At 41.5% G+C, this 21675-nt stretch overlaps 1 protein-coding gene across 10 annotated transcripts in view; it reads left to right on the forward strand.

Moving 5' to 3' along the window:
* Positions 1–1111: 1111 nt before the first annotated feature.
* kmt2a (lysine (K)-specific methyltransferase 2A) overlaps positions 1112–21675 on the forward strand; it is a 50808-nt gene continuing 30244 nt past the window's right edge. For 9 of the 10 annotated variants that reach the window (XM_083549338.1, XM_083549339.1, XM_083549340.1 and 6 more), the window contains exons 1-3: positions 1112–1796; positions 17347–17419; positions 17678–20997. In XM_083549338.1, coding sequence (XP_083405464.1) covers positions 1551–1796; positions 17347–17419; positions 17678–20997 — 3639 coding nt within the window. In that variant the 5' untranslated portion in view covers positions 1112–1550. The remainder of the gene's footprint in view (positions 1797–17346; positions 17420–17677; positions 20998–21675) is intronic. The other variant, XM_083549334.1, reaches the window with a different exon arrangement.

Here is a 21675-nt window from a genome sequence, read left to right on the forward strand (position 1 = left end):
GCGTGATTAACTAAAACAGTATTGCTGTGCTATCCCATTTGCAACAGAGGTACAGAATTCTTATCAAACGGCTGTTTTATCGATTTACTGCCGTGATCATTTTTCACAGTGTGTTCTTCAGTAATAATTGTGTGAAATTATACCTGGTATAATTTTAATATTTGAAGCTTAGATTTTTGCAGGACAGAATGAATTTACCATCAAGTAAGTAATAGTACCTGTTTCCTCTTATTTGCATTGCACATTCTTCTGCCTTTTTTTTTACCTGATGGTACTTCATCATAGGGTTGTGCTACATTTTCATGACACTGTAATTATTTGATATCATGTGAATTGTCGTTTGTGCATATTACCAGAACCCATTATGTTTGCAGCGTTACTTATTGAAACAATGAGTCAAGTCTGGTCAGGCATATTTACAGTTATTGTGGCTCATCATGTACGAAACACTGAATGACCTCAGTGTGAAACTGAGAAACTCTAGATGTCCTCTTGTCCACAAAAGGACCTTGTCCTTAAAAGAGAACTGACACCAAGTACTGTTCATATTTCTTTTAATAGACAGTAAAAAAAAATACAGATTTGGAGTCATTTTGAATGTATGGTTATATAAGTGGTGTGATGATGATGATTGTAAATTATTATTAGGATTTTCATGGCAGTGTAGAATGTGCACTTACAATTCAATTTGTTCATCTGTTTGCCGAGTCTCGAGTTATTCGAGCTCAAAAATTTGTTTTTGTCTTAAAAAAAATAAATGAGAAATGATGACAGCCTTAATAACAATGTTGTTTTTTTTTAATCGATTCAATGCATTTAGCCCAAATATAGATGTATGAAGAATTTATTTTCCAAGATTATGCTGGCATGTCTGATGATCTCATAATATTATGATTCCTACGGATAAAGCTTTATTTTACACTGTGACTTTTCTCTTTTTTTTTGTTTTGTTCTTAAGTAAATTTAATTCATATTATGAAATATTTTCAATGAGATTGTCTGTGTATTGTACCAGGAACCAATCATTATTAGTGTATTATTAACATGCAATCAACCTGCTATTAATAGTTAATAGGTGTTTTATGGTATGTTTATTAAACTATCCCGAACATTGTTAATATTTTTTTCCTTTTTTAAAGAAGTGTTAATATATACAGAAATTTAATTTCGGTATCTATTTAGTTTTTTTATTTAGTTTCGTCTCTATCCAACTTAATGAAGTATTAAAAAGTGGACTCGGGTTGCAAATTTGTCTTTACTTTTATTAATAGATGTTAATAGATGAATGATGTCGTTGCTAAGCGTTTGATGTGTTTGTTGTTTTTTTATTTACGGGTCCTGGGGGATGTGTGAGTGTATGAGTAAAGAACCTGCGTAGGATAACGCTGATCGTTTTCTCGTCTGAAGTCGGGGTCCATGTTTACCGCCACCCCGGAACCTGCATACTGAAGTCTCTCCGCTTCACGAAAGTGGTAGTTCAATGAAATCGCTGGTTTGGGGCTACGCCCACCGAGCTCCCTGATCCGAGGGCAGGCAGGCAGAGTGTTAAAATGGCGCACAGCTGTCGGTGGCGGTTCCCCGCTCGGCCCGGAGGGAGCAGCAACTCGGGCGCTGGGAGAAAAGCGGGCCGGATCCGGGTCACGGCTTCCCTCCGAAACGGCGCAGGAACCCATTCGACTGCGAGCGGGCTCGGGCCCGGGTTCGACGCGGCGCTGCGAGTGTCCACCGCGATCGGCGACAACCTGCAGCAATTTCGGGATGTTTTGGGCGAGTCGAGCGGCTCCAGCAGTGGCGAGGTAAGCGACCCCTTTCCGTAGGCCGGCCGGCCGCTCGCTTTCGGCTTCGCCCTGGCAAGAGATTGCGCTCGAAATAAGTTTGATCTTTTCTTAATATGTGGAGTTTCCACCAGACTGCTGTTCACGCTCAGGCTTTACAGTTATTTTGCTGCGCAGCAGGCACATGCCTCCCATCCATGTGCTGTTTTCCTCCCTCTCTCTCTCTCTCTCTCTCTCTCTGTCTGTATCTCTCTCTCTCTCTCACACTATCTCTCCTAGCTAGCTCGCTAAGCTGCCTCATAGCTAACTTAGGCACAGCTTTGACAGCGGATCAGATGGTGAACGAAAAATCTCGCCGTTTTGGAGGACGCATTTCTTTTGCAGGTGCATTTAATGGCGGTGTGTTCAGCTCTTCGTGCACACCAAAGGGGGAACTGGCCCGAGAACATCCTCAATGTTTTGACAGAATAGACCTCCACATATATTAAGAGTTATTAGCTGAATTCCTAACACTGCTATTCAAATACAGTTTATTCCGTTTCAGTACAAACCAGGAGATGGATTTAAACCTGGATAAAAGATCTAAAATGCGTTCAGACTTTATATACAACTCCAGTCAGGCTGTAGGTGAGGAGCTAGCAAGAAGAGGACAGAAAAACAGCAAGCGGGCTAATCTACCCTGACTGGGGTACCAGGGCTGTTTAGTAGTACAACAAACATCTTCTGCTTCAAAATTAAAACTTTTAAGTAATTACTGCTGAACTATATATTAGTTTTACGTGTATTCGCTATAAGTAGTCAGATTTCTACTATGGGTTCAGCTTCATGAACTCCCAAGTGACTGAGTGAACTTGCGTTCAAAATAAATACGCGAGGAACAAAACAAAAAAGAAAGCAAAATCTAAAATGGAAGAAAGAAAGACCATAAGAAAGGTATCTGGTCATAATATTGATTACACTTTAAAATATATATTTTTCTCGTGGCGTTAAAAACACCTTCAGTGCTTCATATGTGCATTGGTCCCTGACAGCTCCTAACCCGCTTCTCCCCCTGACTCCTGTCCGCTTCCATTTATTTTCATTTCTTCTACATTAGATTTCAGTGCGTATTTCTGAAGCACTGGTTCCTTCCACATCGTCAGTTTCCTCCTCTTCCCCAAGCGAACCTGTGCTTATCAGCAGAGCTCACTAGCTCGTTATTCAGGGCTCATCCGGGCCCTCCGAGCTGCGCGATGATGCTAACAAGCTACACCGCTGCCATTATTATTTTATTTGTATTTTGGTGGTTTTTTAGAGCAGTTTTTCGCTCGCACACTGCCAGAACACGGCGCTCCCGGATCCCTCCGTGGGACCGCCACTGATTCAGAAACGCTTCATTTCACTGATTTATTTTGTGATTTGGGGGAATAAACCCCAGCGGGGTTGAGTGTTTATGCTAGCGTTAGCCTGTTAGCTCGGGCCGGTGATGCGCAGGAAAATGGGAGGTGGACATTTTTTTTCTTCCCCGTAGCACGTATTGCGTAGTAACAATATAAATTCGCACAGAGAGATGGAGATGGACGCTGATGCTATGAGTAGGGATGTGGAGTTTCCTGGAGCGCTGGAGATGCTTTAGGATAGTAAATTCAGGAGGTAAAGCAGCGCTGCTGAGCGGAGGAGGAGGAGGACTCCGTGTACAGCGTGTACAGCGTGTCTTTACCAGGGGCTCTGCGCGCGCGAGGGGGGTGTGTACTGTTATGGAGCAGCTCCCATCTTCCTTCTCAAGTGATGAAGGAGGACAGTGTGTACACACACACACACACACACACACACACACACACACTGTGCATCATCACTTACAGCACAGAACAGCACAGAACATAATGGAAAAGTGCATCACATTATAGGGCATCACATCGCGTAGTGGAACATTACATCACATTGCAGAAGATCACATCGCGGAACAGCGCGTCGCGGAACAGCACATCACATCGCGGAACATTACATCGTGGAACAGCACATCACTGATGTGATTCATTGAACATCATTAAAGCACATCATCACATCATAGCACCGAAATCATGCAGCTCTCTACGCAATTCACACGCTTTAACTTCTTCATTTCCAGTTTGCCTTCAGATGCACTGCTTTTGCTTAAAGAATCCCCAAGTATGCCATCTGAAACCGTCAGGGTTAATAAACAAGAAGAAGAACACCAGAGTGCATGCAGTTACAAGGAAATAATCAGCAATGCATGCTGAACCCAAAGTAGAATGACTTTTACAGGAACCGCATGAAGTGTTTTATTCCTCTTACACCACCACATTTAGCTAACGTCATTTACAGTCACATTCTAAATCATCATACATGTGGGAAGTCTCTCTCTCTCTCTCTCTCTCTCTCTCTCTCTCTCACATACACACACACACTCTCTCTTTCCTTTTGAAGACTCTTGCATTTTGAAAAACTGATGCACAATACTGATGCTGTTGCAATACTGACACTGGAACCTCTTTAGTAAATATTAAATGTCTCAGAATTTTCCAATTCAGTTCCATTGTATTTGTATAGCAGCTTAATATAAACATATACATTCCGGATATAATGCTATGGGATTTTTGGCTTTAGATGATATGGCATGTCTGACATACAGGCTCCTGTAAATACGCTGCTTCTATGGAGAGATCAGACGACTACACGAATATAAGCCTGTGCTCTCCTGCGCCTTCATTATCTTAGCATGCCAACTGTCTGTAAACTAGCAGGAAAACACAAGCGCGATGGTAATGTCTGGGGCTTGATTTCTGTCAGATTGGTAGCTAATGGTAGCTAATGTGGTATTAAAATATAAGTAATAGACATAATTGCATTTGTAATTCTCACCTTTGACAAACAGGTATATAGCTATGTGGTGTTCTGTCTTGGCATTAGATATGTAGATATTTCAGTTTAGCTTGTGTCCCAGTTTCCACGGGCATTCTTTACATTATTTGTATGTAATTTGTACCTGTAAGATTATTATTAGCTATCATATGGTCAGTGTCCATATTTCCCAATTGCTATGAAACAGTGTGAACAGCAAACCTCGAACATACATTTGATAAAGTTTACTTAAGTGCTGAACAACCAGGGATAAATGAAATACTGAGCAAATTGTTGCTGCAAATTGTGAAAAGAATTGTCAAATGCCTCTTGTATGGAACTTTAGCTGACAAGTTTTGACACCTTTTGTCATTCGGATCGCCACGGATCTCCATCTGCTCCAGCCAGACCCTGAAATTGCATACGAGTGAAATAAGAATAGGAGATCCCATAGGATCTCGCAGCTTATGGAAGTTGCGTCCACAGTGTCGTGGATTTGTTCAGAGGGGGATGTTGCGCCTGGCCGGGATTGTTCAGGATCATCACGGCCTGCTGAGCTCACACAGCAGCTTGAGGCCTGCATAAACAGGAAGACACAAATTCAAATTTGATCTCTTGTTCATGCTGGGTTTTAATAGAAAAAAAACTAAAACATTTTATACATTTAATAAAGAAGATTGACAGTAGCTTTAAACCAAAAAATTATGATTCATAAGACCAGTTTCGTAAACTCCCATTCAGGGTCTCAATTGGAAAATCTTACTCATCTGGTTCAAAAGTGAATTAAAATGTATGCTAATATAAAGTATACCTTTTTAAAGTGATATTTCATGGTGTTTCAAGTTTTTCAGTCATCCAAGTCAGGTTAAATGTCATAGTATTAACACAAGGTGACACTTCTGATTATAACAAGTTTATAACACATGTCCAGGCTTGAAAAGGTCCCAGTTTTCTGGTCATTAATAAGACTTTTTTTTTTTCTTCCTTTTTCAGCCCATTTGCTTTGCCTCTTAGTGTCCAGACTAACCATTTCTTCCTAAGGTAAAATGTAGATCACTATCAAGGCCTTGTACAAAAGTCGCCTTAAATAGATAGAACAAATGAATGCTTTGCTCCACTGGTTTTAAACGAACGGCATAAGCTTTATGCAGAGGGAAAAGGTCCAGCAGGTGCTTAGCCTATTTATGTGGAGAGGGTCTGTCTCCCCCAGACAGCATGTGGATCATAGCAGGAAGCTTTGTGTCTGCTTTTATTTCAGCCTTTAAGAAACGCAAGCGGCTGAAAGAGCACTGGCGTGGATATCAAAGGGTGAAGAGCGAACCCTCCTCCTTCTCTCGCTCCTCCTCCCCCTCAGGGACAGCACCGGGGACACATGCACTGCCATCCATAGTTTCATTGTACTTTTTTTTTTTTTTTTTTTGCAGGCAGTTTAGTTACACTTTATAGTTTGTTGTTCAAGGATCAGCCATTTGAGGGTCTGGAATGGTTGTCTGTGATTATTATGTCCCATGTTACACCTAGCATGTGGTATAGTTTGTTTTTTTGGTTTTGTTCTTTGTTGGTTTTTTTTGTTTCTTTTTTTGGGTCCACCGAAAATCTCACCTCACACTTCAGAACGCTAACTCCAGGTGTGTGGGTGTTAGGTGCTGGAACATGCTGCTTCTGCACACGTTAAGTCTGCACCGTGTGATAAATGGCCAATGAGAAGCCGAATTGTGTTTTTCTGTTTCATAATGCGAAGGGAAATTTCTCCAGGTGCCTTTGAAGTCTTTCAAACTGTAAGATGAGTGCAAATGAAAGTTGTCAGGAGTTCCCCCTTTTTTTTTGCTGCAGCAGCAGCACATTTTTGGGCGGTGGTGAAACTTCCTTACACTCCATCTCTGCACTTTACATTGTCTTGTTTTAATTCTAAAATGCAATCGTGATTTTTGCTTCTGAATTGTTTAGTACTTGTGTACACTAGTGGTCAGTTGTGGTGTGTAGTCAGAGAATGTAATCCAATAGGAGAAATCGAGACTTCATCTGTAGGTTCTATATATTCTATACAATTCCTTAGGGTTTACCAGTTAAACATGGGTTGCGTAAGTTACTGTAGGCTCATGCAGTGATTATAGGGGAGTTGATACGGTTATCATTGGTCACACACAGTAGTATAATTATGCCCTATTTTCAGGAGTACAGCTTCCGTGCACTTCCCACTTTTCGCCTTGTTCTAGAGTTAACTGCCATGTTGAACTTTCCTGGGTTTGTGACCATCTGCTCAGGATGGGATACGTCACAACCCTGTGTAAATAAATAGCCGGCTTGTTAACCTTTTGTTAGCTAAAGCTGACAGATGGCAAAAAAAAGTTACAAGTATGAATGAGGGGCATGTTGCTCAATTTAGGCGTAATGTTTAGACCAGGACTGTCAGGTTTCTTTAAAAAAAAAATTTATTCAGAATATATTTAAATTCAAAGTCTCCATTATAGTTGCAACAGTTTTGCATCAGTGCACAAAATTATAATTCTACTCTTACAAACTCCTACATATTATCGCCTTCAAACAAAGTACAGAGAATCTCATGCAGTTATATATTTAGTAAAGGGTTATAAACTATTCATTATTTTATAATTTGTCAAGCTTTGTGCATTTAAAATTATAACCGTATTATAATTATAGTCATTATAAATGTGGCTAATGGACTAACAAATTAAATTGAACTAATAACTTAAGAAACTTGAAATCTGCAGATTTCAGTGGATTATGCTTGTAGCTGTAACTGAAATCATCAGTAAAATGTGCCGAAAATAGTAGGCAAGGATGTTTTATTATTGTTTATTGCTGCCATGTGGAAGCACCCTGCTGGAAATTTGACTGGAAATCCCGGCGTATATTTTGGAGAAAACAATGTGCAATGTCACCTCTAAAGTTTATATTATACTACCCTGTTTACCTTGTGTTAAAAAAAGCCAGTGTAATGTAAAGCGGTTTGTCCTCTCATTCTTGCAAGTATATGTCCCAGCATTCACTTTAAATGAACCGTTAAGATCTTGAAAAGGGAGTTCCATGGTGCCTTATCAATCAAAATACGATGCAAAAGTAATGGCATTGTCTACATCAACAAACACTAACAAAAACTATAATCAATACAGGATCAATTCCTCACCAATTCCAAACCTCCTCCATGGTCTTCCTTATTTCCTCCTTCCTGGTGGCTCCATCCTCAGCATTCTCCAACCGATATACCCCATGTCCCTCCTCTGCACCAAACCATCTCAATCGGGCTTCTCTCACTTTGTCCCCAAAACGTCCCACATGCGCTGTTCCTCTAATAAGATCATTTCTTATCCTGTCAATCGTCTTCACTACCAATGACAATCTCAGGATCTTCAGCTCTGCTACCTCCAGCTCCAGCTCCTGTCTTTTACTCAAGAACACTGTCTCTAAACCATACAACATCACAGGTCTCACCACAGTCCTATAAACTTTCCCTTTCACTCTTGCAGATACTCTTCTATCTCAAATCACTCCTGCCACTCTTCTCCACCCACTCCACCCTGCCTGCACTCTTTTCTTAACTTTTCTGTTCTCTATACACACTTTCCATTACTTTGCACAGTTGACCCCAGGTACCTGAACTCCTCCACCTTCTCCACCTCTACTCACTGCAACCACACCACTCCACCGCCCTACCTCTCATTCACACACATGTACTCTGTCTTACTCCTACTGACTTTCATTCACCCTCTCTCCAGCGTGTACCTTCACCTCTCCAGGCTCTTCTCCACCTGCTCCCTACACTCACCACAATTCACAATATCATCTGCAAACATCATAGTCCATGGAGACTCCTGTCTGACCTTGTTTGTCAATCTGTCCATCACCACTGCAAACAGGAAAGGGCTCAGAGCCGATCCTTGATGCAGTCCAACCTCCACCCTGAACCAGGGTGGAGGTTCCTATTGCACACTTCACTGCTGTCACACTGTCCTCATACATGTCCTGTGCCACCTTCACATACTTCTCTGCCACACCTAACTTACAATACAATACCACAACTCCTCTCTTGGCACCCTGTCGTACACTTTGTCTAAATCCACAAACGCACAATGCAACTCTGACCTACTCTATACTTCTCCATCAACATTCTTAAAGCAAATAATGTGTCTGTGGTGCTCTTCCTTGGCATAAAACCATACTGTTGCTCACAGGTGGTCACCTCCTCTCTCAGCCTGTCTTCCACTACTCTTTCCCATAACTTCATGCTGTGACTGATCTGTTACTGCAGGTCTGCACATCTTCCTTATTCTTAAAAACTGGTACCAGCACACTCCTTCTCCATTCCTCAGGCATCCTCTCACCTTCCAAAATCTTGTTGAATAATTTTGTTACAAACTCCACTGCCATCTCTCCTAAACATCTCCATGCTTCTACTGGTATGCCATCTGGTCCAATTGACTTATCACTCTTCATCCTCTTAATTGCTGCTTGCACTTCCTCCTTACTAATCCTAGCCACTTCCTGCTTCACCAATTCCACACCACCCAACCTTCTCTCTCTCATTTTCCTCATCCCACCAAGTACCTTTCTAGGTGTCTCCCTTATCACTTATGCAGAAGTTGGCCAATCATCCAGCACATCATCACCACCACCAAGCCCCTGTCTGTCCTCTTCACTGAATCTCACACTACAGTCTTCCTCTGTCAGTTTCAACCATCTTATTCTTTTTTCAGTCCTCACTCTCCTCCACTTCTTCTTCACCTCCAAAACCATCCTACACACCACCATCCGATGCTGTCTAGCTACACTGTCCCCCGCCAACACCATACAGTCTCCAATCTCCTTCAGGTTGCATCTCCTACATAGAACATAGTCCACCTGTGTGCACCTTCCTCCATGTCACCCTATGATCCTCCTTCTTCCTAAAATACGTATTCACCACTGCTATTTCCATCCTTTTTGCTAAATCTACCACCATCTGCCCTTCCACATTCCTCTCCTTAAAGCCATACCTACCATCACCTCTGTTCCCTTTACCAACATGGCCAGTAAAGTCTGCCCCAATCACCAATCGTTCTTTGCTAGGTACACCATATACCACTTCATCTAATTCACTCTAGAATCTTTCCTTCTCATCTATCCCACAATAGGCACTGATGACATTTATCATCACCCCTTCAACTTCCAGCTTTACATTCATCACACTATCAGAAACTCTCTTCACCTCCACTACACTCGTACTGTACTCTTCCTTCATGATTAACCCTACACCATTTCTCTTTCCATCCACACCATGATAGAACAGTTTAAACACCTCTAATGTTCCTGGCCTAACTCCCTTACCACTTGGTCTCCTGAACACACAGCATATCTACCTTTCTCCTCTCCATCATATTAGCTCCCTCTCTCCCTTTACCAGTCATAGTACCAACATTTAAAGTACCAACCCGAACCTCTACTCTCCTACACTTCTTTTTTCCCTGCTGTCTCTGTAGATGTCTTCCTCCTCTCCTTTTCCTCCTTCGGCCAACAATAGCCTAATTTCCACCGGTACCCTGTTGGCTAACAATACCTGTGGCGGTCGTTGGTAACCCGGGCCTCGAATGATCCGGTATGAAATTCTGATTCGTGATCTGCATATTTGATTTGGCACATGTTTTACGCTGGATGCCCTTCCTAACGCAACCCTCCCCATTTATCTGGGCTTGAGATCTGCAATGAGAGTGCACTGGCTTGTGCAACCCTAATGGCTGGGATTGATGACAGGAATTGATCCTGTTTTCAGCATTCAAATTTCAGACAGAACTGCAGACTTATTTTACACAGACTGTTTAATGGTAGTTATTCTGTAGACTGACAAGTCAAAAAGTGAAGCTTTTGGCAAATCCAGATTAAAGATCACACGCATTCCAGAATAAGAATGTACCAATGCTCCTCATGATGGTGGGGGTAATGCAGTGGTGTGCGGATGCTTTGGTTGTTCAGGGTCAGGGGTCTGTAATTCATAAGGCCATTATCTCTTCTCGGTGCCAGACATTTTAAAAGGTTATTGTCAAACCTAAGTACAGTTGGGTTATGCAGCAAGACCATGATCTGACACGTACATTTTTGGAGCAAAAACGGAAGCAAAGGCTAGATCAAATAATCTTGATAGATATGGAAACTAGTTTGCTCCTTTCTCACAGGCATTTTCAAAGGCTTACTAAAAATTGTTTGTCCAAAATGCAGAAGTATAAATAAAGCATCGAATTATTTCGCATTAAATTCATTATTATTATCGCATTAAATTTTAAATATCTCTGTTTTATATAATTTCACACTGCTGGACAGAAACACTGTCTCAGTGTTGAGATACAGTTATAAATGTATCTGGGAGTAATGTAGACATATCCAAAGTTATTGTTTTGGAGTGGCCTTGTCTTTAAGAACCCTGGACCATGTTAAGATGCTGTGGTAGTATTTTGAACAGGCAGTTCATGGTCCTCAATGTGGCTGACAATTTTTTAACAAAATTACTCCACAGCAATGTGGAAGACAGATCTCCTGTTATTAAATGTGTTTGTTTGCATTTGATGCTGCTAGTGGTGGTACAACCCGCTATTAATGATGCAGTTGGTCTACTGTGAAAGTGTTGAACTTGGAATTACATCAGTTTCTAATAAGTGAGGTAGAAAAGGTGGGGGTGGGAGTCACATTCTCTACCATTTGTTAGCCTACCTCCTGAAAACAGTGAACTCTATAGTCTATCGTGTTCTAGATTTAACATGTAGCCTTGTCTACATGGTTTTTTTTGTTTGTTTGTTTTTTTCATCTAAAGCAAATCTAAATTTTTTCATTTATTCTAATAATATTTTTGTATTACGTATTTAAATGTAGAAAGTGCTGCTTTGTTTAATGTTGACACAGAGCAGCCGTGTCGATTCAGTGTCACTAGCTAAACTAAGATATCATTGTTGGTTTACCTCAGGTTTTACAGATTATTCAAAGTTGTGGGTTTAAGTTGAATGCAGCAGAGGCTAAGGAGTTTTTGTAGATGTAGAAATTCAATATATTAAGTGATCATGTAAAAACTTTTTGCATTCTGCTTATCTTATATTACATTAGGATCTGAGGATGTTTAGTCTGATAAAAAGGTAGTATAAGTCTTGGTAGAAATAGGTCTCTGTTAAACTCGTAATGTTTAATTTTCTTTGTGGGCTTGACTTAATTTTTGTAAATAGAATACTGTTGGTGCTTTTGCAAATTTAGCAAGAAGAATACCCCTATACTCAAGTGCTGCAAGCTTTTCTTTTCTTTTGTATTTCTTGTAATGCATGAGCATGGTGGTAGGTGGAAGTTCAGGTGAGGAAATGTGAAGAAAAGAATAGCAAAATCATTTGTTTCGAGTTTAATTTGACCCACTTGCTACAGCGTCCCTTCCCTTACACTTGGAGCAGGTGTCTGTATATGAGCCACGCTGAGCACCAGATTGTTGTGTCCAGTATCGCGAAACCAGTTGTCTGTTTCAGACCGTGGGCACTGATTCAGCAGCCGGCCTGCGTCTCTGAGTCAGGAAGCCGCGTGATGTTTAGATCAGCTTTACATGCATGCTCTAAGCTTCTTTATATCAGTGATGTGCGCATCATCTTCCCTCCTCCTTCTCTCACTGGGTGTTGTTTACATCTTGCAATGTGTGACATGTACTGAGTGTCCTGAGAGAGAGAGAGAGAGAGAGAGAGAGAGAGAGAGAGAGAGAGAGAGAGAGAGAGAGAGAGAGAAACTGCACTGTCATTTAGAGCCACTCATGCTGTCATAGTGACTCAGAGCTGCAGTACTACACCAATCAGTACTGCCCTGCACACAAGCTCAGTTTAATGTAGCTAACTAGGATAAAGATTATGAATGTCAGCCAATTTGCAATTAATTGTGTAGAAAATATTTTTTGCTTATTGGAGCGTTTTTTTTCCCATCGTGATTTCATGCTTTGCTGTGTATAGAGATTTTTACTAAATATATCAATATGCACTGTATTGCCGAAGTATTCACTCGTCTGCCTTCACATGCAAATGGCTTTGAGTAACATCCGATTCTTAATCCATAGGATTTAATGATGTTGGCCCTTTGCAGCTAGAACAGCTTCAACTCTTCTGAGAGGGATTTCCACAAGGTTTAGGAGTATGTTAATGGAAATTTTTGACAAAGTGCATTTGTTTGGTCAGACACCAATCTATTTCTTCCCAAAGGTGTTCTATCGGCTTGAGGTCAGGACTCTGTGCAGGCCAGTGAAGTTCCTCCACACCAAACTCACTCATCCATGTCTTTATGGATTTTGATTTGTGCGTTGGTGCGCAGTCATGTTGGAACAAGAACGGGCCGTCCCCTAAATGTTCCCACAAATTGTCCAAAATGTCTTGGTATGCTGAAGCATTAGGAGTTCCTTTCACCGGAACTAAGGGGCCAAGCCCAACTCCTGAAAAACACCCCCACATCGTAATCCTCGTCCACCCAACTTTACATTTCACAATGCAGTCAGACAAGTACCGTTCTTCTGGCAAACGCCAGACAGTGAAGCATGATTGGTCACTTCAGAGAACACGTCTCCACTGCTCTAGAGTCCATGGAAACCCATTCCATAAAGCTCTCTACGCATTGTTCTCGAGCTAATCTGTAGGCCACATGAAGTTTGGAGGTCTGTAGCTATTGACTGCAGAAAGTTGGTGACCTCTGTGCACTATGCATCTCATCATCCGCTGACCTGTTCTGTGATGTAACGTGGTCTGACACTTCGTTGCTGTCATTTTCAATCCCTTCCACTTTGTTATAATACCACTAACAGTTGACTGTGGAATATTTAGTAACGAGGACATTTCACAACTGGACTTATTGCACAGGTGGCATCCTGTTATGGTTCCACACTGAAATTCACTGAGCTTCCGAGAGTGACCCATTCTTTCAGAAATGTTTATAAAAGCGGTCTGCATGCCCAGGTGCTTGATTTTATACACCTGTAACCATGGAAGTGATTGGAACACCTGAATTAAATTATTTGGATGGTTAAGTGAATACTTTTGGCAATATAGTGTACATGAGGAGGAGCTGCATGTGATACTACATTACCTGTATCATAATTAGGGCTAAAACGATTTTTTGAGTAATTCGAATACAAAAAAAAACATCATCAAGGTGAAACAAGGGGTGAGGAGAAGATTCAGGCCAAAGAACATGATAAAGTTTTCAAAGTTTGGGATCATTTTGAACTTAAACATAAAGAAAACACAGTACAATGCATTTACTTTTTTTGTTTGTTTGTTCTTTTTAGGGTAATTTAAAAGATTTTTATATTTTTGTTTCTGATTTTTTTGTTTCTATATTTGAATTTGCATTTGGATGTAATATGGCAATTAAATGCACTTAATGGGTTTAGTTTTTACTAGGGCTGAAACGATTCCTCGAGGAATGCGAATACAAAAAATCATTAAGGCAAATTATTTTTGTTTATTCGTTTATTTCATTTAACTACACATAGAGCATTGTGTTTTCCCACGGACCATTATTACTGTCCCACCACCCGCTAATCTCTGGAGCGCTGCAGAATGGAAATTGCAATTCAGAGTTTTTTTTAATTGGCTAAAAAATGAAATTGAGTCAGAATTACAAGCAATAAAGTCAAAAATGCGAGAAATAAATAAATAGAATTATTTCTCAAATTCTGACTCTATTTCTTGTAATTTTGACTTCTTATTACTTTTTTTTAGCCAATCAGGCAGCGTCACCCCCTTTATAGTGCCAAAAAGCTTAACATTTAAAATTAAATAGGCTACAATCAATAGAATCGCATGGTATCAAACTAAGACTCTGATCCCTGGAGAGAACTTTGTTTAACAATCAGTTTAGAGGAGACGGAAAAAGACAGATGAAGCAAAGGAAGCCTCGTTCAATACTCTTCTAGTATTATAAAATGATGACCAGTGTTGGGCAGTAACGCGTTACCGGTAACGCGTTACCTTTTACAGTAACTAATACTGTTACCGTTACCGTATGGTGCGTTACCCGTTACTTTTATAAATGAATTAATTTCGGCTGAAGTGTAGACTACAGCCTAACTTGCTTACTGCTGTAGCGTTGCATTGTAGGATTGGTGGATTACCCTCTGTAAACACGAAGAAGACGCGCTGTGGGCGTGTCTCCGTTTATTCAGGTCTGTGCGGCAGTAATGGCGAGTTGAGGCGAGAGCAAGACGAGTTTCTCAAAGTGGAAATATGCTCATTATTTCACTTTAGTTGAGTATAAAGACAAAAACTTTTAAGTCAAATGTAAGATTTGTCTTTCTGGTTCGAAGCTCGTATCTATTGCGATAAACAGCAACTCCAATCTGTTGAAGCTGCTCCAGGAACTCCATGCCTGAGGAGCTAGTAGCTAGAAGCTAACCCAGTGTTTTACATTGTTGATAGTTTTCATACTTCAGCTGTGAAAGGAACATGTTTAAGAGCTCAACACAACAGCAGAAGCCACTTTAGTTTTTGATTGTAAATATATAATTCAGCTTGTTTTGTTATTTATTTCAGAATTTCTTGTGATATATTCAGTTTGTGCAGGTCTGACTTTAATAAAATAGTGTTTAAAAATTACTTTGTGTTTAAGTCAGTTTTGTGTTTGTATAGATCATAACGCATAAAAGGGCATTAATGGGAACATTTAAAGAAGGTTCTTTAAAAAAGTAACTAAAAAGTTACTTTTTTTAGTAACGCATTACTTTTTGGTGTAAGTAGTCAACAAAGTAACGGAGTTACTTTTTGAATGAAGTAACGAGTAACTGTAACTAGTTACTATTTTTTAGTAATGAGCACAACACTGATGATGACTCTTTACAAGGTCACACCTATTAGGGATACATTAAAACATGAATTTTATCCGCATGTTCATGTTGTATGTGATTCAAGGGGTGCATTTACATACGCAACATTTAGTTCATTTGCCTCCCATATGTGCTTAGTGTGATGGGTGTTCGGGCTTTGTACGGGCCACTCTAGTTCATCCAATTCCCCCTTGGCACACTATGTCTTCTTAGATCTCACTGTGTGTACATCGGTGTTGACATGCTGGAACGCCTTAGTTCTAGTGCCGGCTGAAACATAATTTTTTTTTTACTGTGTGGCCACAGTTTGGGGAAGAACCCGATATTGGTTTAATGGTCTAGTGTCCACATACTTCTGCTCATGTAGTGTACTTGGTGTTCTCCTGACCTCAAGGATCCTGCCAGACACTGTATTCCCTTTCCTATTTACTCTTTATTTGATCTTTTGATTTTTTTATTTTAAAAAAATACACACATTTTTATGTTTCAGCAATCTGGAGTAGCAAAATGTTACATTCCTGCTAGCACAGTCCGAACAGTTCACCCTTGACTGGGTTGAATATAATGAGAGCATCATTAAACTCTCATTTAACCCAACTGTGCTAAGTGAACAAGAACATTGTGTATTATGGATGCGGGAAGCATGTCATAAGATGGGAAGGGACAAATTGAGCTATAGAACATGGTGTTGGAAGTGGTGATGATGGATGTGGTTAATAAATCTGATGCTTTCCAAAGGTTTGTTTACTTTTTCCTTTGTCGTATTTCTGCCAAAAACTGCTGAGGCTTGTAGTATTCAAACTTACCCCTCCATATCAGCCCTCTTTGATTATTATGTGGCTTGAATTTCTAGCCCTGTTTACTCCTGGTATATGGGTGCCAAACGATCGTATTACAAGTGGTCAGGCAAACATCTGATCGCATACAATTGCATTTCTTGTCTAGAAACTTTTGGCGTCACTTCAGAAAAGACTCGAGCATTGCCGGCTTTAAAGCAGTTGGATGGCATTTCTTAAACCATTCAGTGGAAGCTTTACATGTAGGCTATTACAGTGGCAGACTCTGCCACATTTGTGCAGCTTTTGCTCAGGTAATCACATTTTGCAAGCTTTATTCATCAATCAAACCAATAGATGTTTGCCATTTATGGTAAAAAAAAAAAAAAACTGCTTACTATTTACAGCTTACTAAAAAATGTAAATGCATGTGGACTTGAGTGGAACAGGCATAGGGAATTCAAAAATAAAGGAAATAATGACCTACCTAAACTGTTGACAGAATTAGATCAGAAGAACTATATATATATGGCTTTTGTAATAAGTGTTCCTCCTGGACTCTTGAGGTAGGACAGAGGTAGGCAGCAAAATGTATGTAGGCCTGTAGCACTATAAGATACTCATCTTGTTTGTACACCTTCCCCTTTAGGATAAATGTGGCCGTACTGTTGACCGACCAAGCTATCTCTTGTAGCAGGCATCCGAATATGACTAGTGCATTAACATATCAGCCGATATTGTTACATTTCTCTGCCAATTTAGCTGCATTAGACTCAGTATATATTATTATGTACCCAGTAAAATAAAATGTTCTTAAAACATTGCCTGTCATCTGTGCTAGCTAATTCATCTGACTTCATAGTTCCTTTTCATGATCCTTTTATTTCTTCAGTTGCAATACAGCATGCGTTGAGACTCCAGGACAAATATTTTTCTTTGATTGTTGAATTCTTTGCTATATATTGTTACATTTTTTTATTTTAGCTACTTCTGCAAGCATATATAGATTTGTCCATCCCTTCATGAATCTAATAATATGTGGGAATCATCTTGGAAATAGGATTGTTTATCTTATATACATTATGTATAAAATATTTAATTTATTTTGACTGAATGTGACTTCTCTATATTTTTATAGGAAGATGCATTTGAAGGTTTTGATACAGTCATTGAAAATGGAAGAGTACATAGTCCCGGGTGGACCCCCACAGGTGAGGTTTGAACTTATATTTATAATGCCTTCATTAGCTATAGCCATAATTAACATGTAAAATATCTTTTCCTATTTTGTTACAATATTATTCTTGATGGAAATAATGATTTGACTTATTTGTATTTTTTTGTAATAATTGTCATTTTGTAATCCAATAACTTGTATTGTAATAATTATAGTATTTGCCACAAAGGCCTTCGTCTCAAGAAATAATTGTATTTTAGTTTCCTAAATGTTATACTTTTCTGTTTGTTAGCTAAATTGTCACATGAGAAGAAGCCAAGAGGCCGTCCCCCACGATGTTCAACTGTGCAGAAATTGGCTACACATGTTGAACCTCATCCTCTGTCTGTCATTACAAATCCACCCACAGAAAAGGTAAAGCGGCCACCAGGTAGACCTCCTGGCTCTGTGGAAAAAAAAAGAGGTCGTCCTCCTGCATCTGGTAACCTGAGAGCCTGGCTGCAAGGTAGCCAAGTGTTACCTAGTGAGAGCAGAGATGCTGGACTGGAGCAAATCTGTAGTTCAGCTAATCGCAAGGACATGGTGGAAGATGACAAGGAGAGAAAGGCTGTAAAAAGAACGCCCCTTGGATCTGTGCAGCAACAGGACTCTGAGGACAAGTTATCAAAAGTGGGCCGTGATTCAAAGGTGACCAAACTGAAGCGGATGCGGGATGTTAAAGTGAAGCCCCTTAAGTCTGGACTTTTGAAGGGTGTCCCAGTTCCCTTTGTGCCAAGACGGAAGCGTGGCAGACCTCCTTCTGCTGAGCGCCTTAAAGCTAAGATTGCTGCTGCTTCGTTGGCCCCAAAGTTGTCCCTCTCTGAGTCTGGCACTGCCAAACATAAGGCCTTTAGTATTCACCTAGAACAAGATATGGATCCCCGTTCTACACAGAATCTCAAGCTCAGGGCCTCTCATTCTGCTGATGAACATACTACCCCAAATTCCCCAGGTTCCGAATCAGTTGTCAATCCAGCCACACCTTCAAAACTCGGAAATCGTTTGGGTTTACGGCAAAGTCCTCGCCATATTAAGCCTGTACGCACTGTCCCACCTTCCAAACGCACTGATACCACTATTGCAAAGCAGTTACTGCAGCGTGCTAAGAAAGGGGCACGCAAAAAGAAACTGGAGGCAGTGGGTACTCAGGGAGCGGCAGCTATTGAATCTGGAATTAGAAGGAGAACAAGAACACAGCTGAAAAACATTCGGCAGTTTATAATGCCTGTGGTGAGTACAGTGTCCTTGCGGATTATTAAGACCCCTAAACGATTTATTGAAGATGAGTTTGGTGCCCCTCCCCCACACATGAAAATTGCACGTTTAGACTCCGCTGTGCCAGCTCCAGTCTCTCATCCCTCAACATCATCCTCCACACTTGTTTCCACTGCCCCAAGTACAACTGGAACTGTGACCACCTCTGGGTCAGGACCATCTGTCGAAACCTTCCCTCCCCCTCCACCCCCTGCGCCCCCTACCAGTGCCACTGTGGCACCAGGAAATCTTCTCAGTAACAAAAGCTGCAACAGTAATGGGCGTTTCAGTAGCAGTGCAGCATCTTGTGGCTCCAGTGCAGTGTCGCAACATTCCTTCCAGCTCTCTTCAGGAGAGTCTTCACGCTCCAGCAGCCCAAGTCTGGATGACTCCTCTTGTGACTCGCAGATTTCAGATGGCACTCAGGTGCTCTCGGAGGAGCCCGATCATTCCCCTTCCTCTCTGGGAGAGAGGGAGGCTAGTTTGCACCATTCCCCACGCCCACTGTCCCCACCATCAGAGCCTGAGTTAATGGAGCCAAACAGGCGGGGGCGCAGAGGACAAGGCCTTAGAAGAGGCAACTTTGTGTCACGTGGTCGAAGCAATCTGATCAACAATAGGAAAAGGTCCATCATCAGCCCTGCCACAGGTGTAATGATGTCCTCTTCTCAGGCAGGGTCCCAGCAGGCCTCTTCTACTGCTTCTTCATCGTCTTCTCCACCACCACCTCCTCTTCTTACTCCACCCCAGCCTCCTCAGTCGGCTTCATCTAGTGTATCTGGCATTAGTGAACATCACTCCCACTCCCCATGGATTATGCCTCATCCTATTCCCCCTTTCTTGCCTACTCCTCCAATAATCCCTGGTTCTCATGACAAACGGCGTGCCATACTACGGGAGCCCACATTTCGCTGGACATCTTTGTCGCGCATAGAGCAGCAATACTTCTCTTCCGCCAAGTATGCAAAAGAGGGCCTTATTCGCAAACCTATATTTGATAACTTCCGCCCTCCACCACTCACAGCCGAGGATGTGGGACTAATGCCTCCTGGACCTGGAGGAGGGGGAGTGGCACCAGCAGGGTTCCCTACAACAGGTGGTACATCTGGGGCAGGTACAAGGCTTTTTTCTCCTCTACATCATCACCAGCATCCCTCATCTCGTTTTGAGCCTCCACTCCATAAGCGCAGCCCCCTTCTCCGTGCTCCTCGCTTTACTCCCAGTGCTGCCCACTCCCGCATTTTTGAGTCAGTGACTCTTCCAGCTTCCTCAGGGAGCAGCCCTAGCTCTCAATCCCCTCTCCAGACAACACCACCAACAAACAGGTTCTCACGGCGCAGGAAGAGGAGAACGTTTGGGCATTCCCGCATACAATCCAGATCACCCTCACACTCCATGACCACCAGGAGCAGTCAGTCAGGGTCCCAGACTGGAAGGAGCACTGCTGAACTCTCTGCACTAACTAGCTCTGTTCCTACAAGTGTGACTGGCAATTCCAGCCCTTTACCTGGGATTGCAGTCAGCCCAGTTGCTCCAAGTGCCTTACCTCAAGCTTCTTTCAATACATTTTCATCGAGTTCTCTTGGTTCTATCAGTCATAGAGCTGCTGATGTTCGAAGAGTGGATGTGGGCCTTGGCAGCAGTGGGAGTTCTGCCTCTTCCTCGTCACAGCTCTTCCCTCGTTTTGCTTCCAGTCCCCAAGGTTCAAGTGGGGGCACTGGAAAAATAGGGAGAGAGAGGACTGTCTCAACTTCAAGAGATACCCTTCCCAAGGAGAAAGATAGAGAGGCAGAAAGAAGTAGAGACCGTGGGAAAGAAAATAAAAAAGAAGCAAAAAAAGATTGGGATAGAAGAGGGAAAAGTCTTGCTGCAGACGGCCCTACTAATTCCACCGCAAGCCTTTTTGCTGTGGATGGCAAGGATGTTGATGAAACTTTCAGCCAGAAAAAGACTTCTGGCCAAAAGAAATCTGTTTCTGTTGATCCTGGTGCAGAGACCCCATCAGTTGAGACAAATGTAATCCAACCAGCAAGGGCTTTTTTATATAAAGGACGGATGTCCAAAAAAGGCAGATTGCCAGAAAAAGGTATGGAAGATAATGAAATGGAGAAAAGCAAAGAGAGATCTAGCATACCTATCCCACCCATTCATTCCAGAAAACTCCCCTCCCCACCATCCATAGGTTCTGTGCTTGCACTCGCTGAAAAACAACCAGCCACAGACAGGCGTGTGGCGGGCCTCCTGAAAAAGGCTAAAGCCCAACTCATTAACATAGAAAAGAGCAAGTCTTTGAAAGCAGTGGATCAACCTAAAGTGCAGGTTGGTGTTCTTATTTTGTTTGCAAATATGCTTGAACCTTGCTGTATTTTTAACATGCTAATAAGTCAAAGTTTTGTTCTGTGAATAATTTTCAGTCAATGTGTCATATTGTCTTAAAAAACAGAAAGCCAAACTAGCAAGCAGATACTTTCACTGTCCACTTTATTAGGAAGGCTTGCATATTAATACAGTCATCCAATGAAGCGATCATGTGGAATAAAAATTATGCAGATACAGGGATCTTTAGGTACTCTAATGCTCAAACATCAGGATGCAAGGTTGCTGGTGCCAGATATTCTGTTCGAGTACTTCAGTAACCGCTGTTCTCCTGGAATTTTCAATAACAACACTTGCTGGTAATGGAGAGTGTGAAGAAAAGAGTGCAGGCAGGGTGGAGTGGGTGGAGAAGAGGGACAGGAGTGATTTGTGATAGAAGGGTATCTGCAAGAGTAAGAGGCAAAGTTTATAGGACTTTGGTGGACCTGCGATGTTGTATGGAACCTTGAGAGGAAACAGACTCAAAAGGGATCCCATCCTAATCTGGTTGGCACTGAATGTCAATTTATTACAGCTAGATGATGTTGAGGTGTGTAGTGATTGTAATCAAATTCCAGCTGTAGTTCTGAGTCATTGTAGCAGATTGTTGTCATTAAGTACAGTCCAAATCCATCCGCAAAG

This window comes from Silurus aristotelis (assembly GCF_946808225.1).
Source record: "Silurus aristotelis genome assembly, chromosome: 8".
Classification (NCBI taxonomy): domain Eukaryota; kingdom Metazoa; phylum Chordata; class Actinopteri; order Siluriformes; family Siluridae; genus Silurus; species Silurus aristotelis.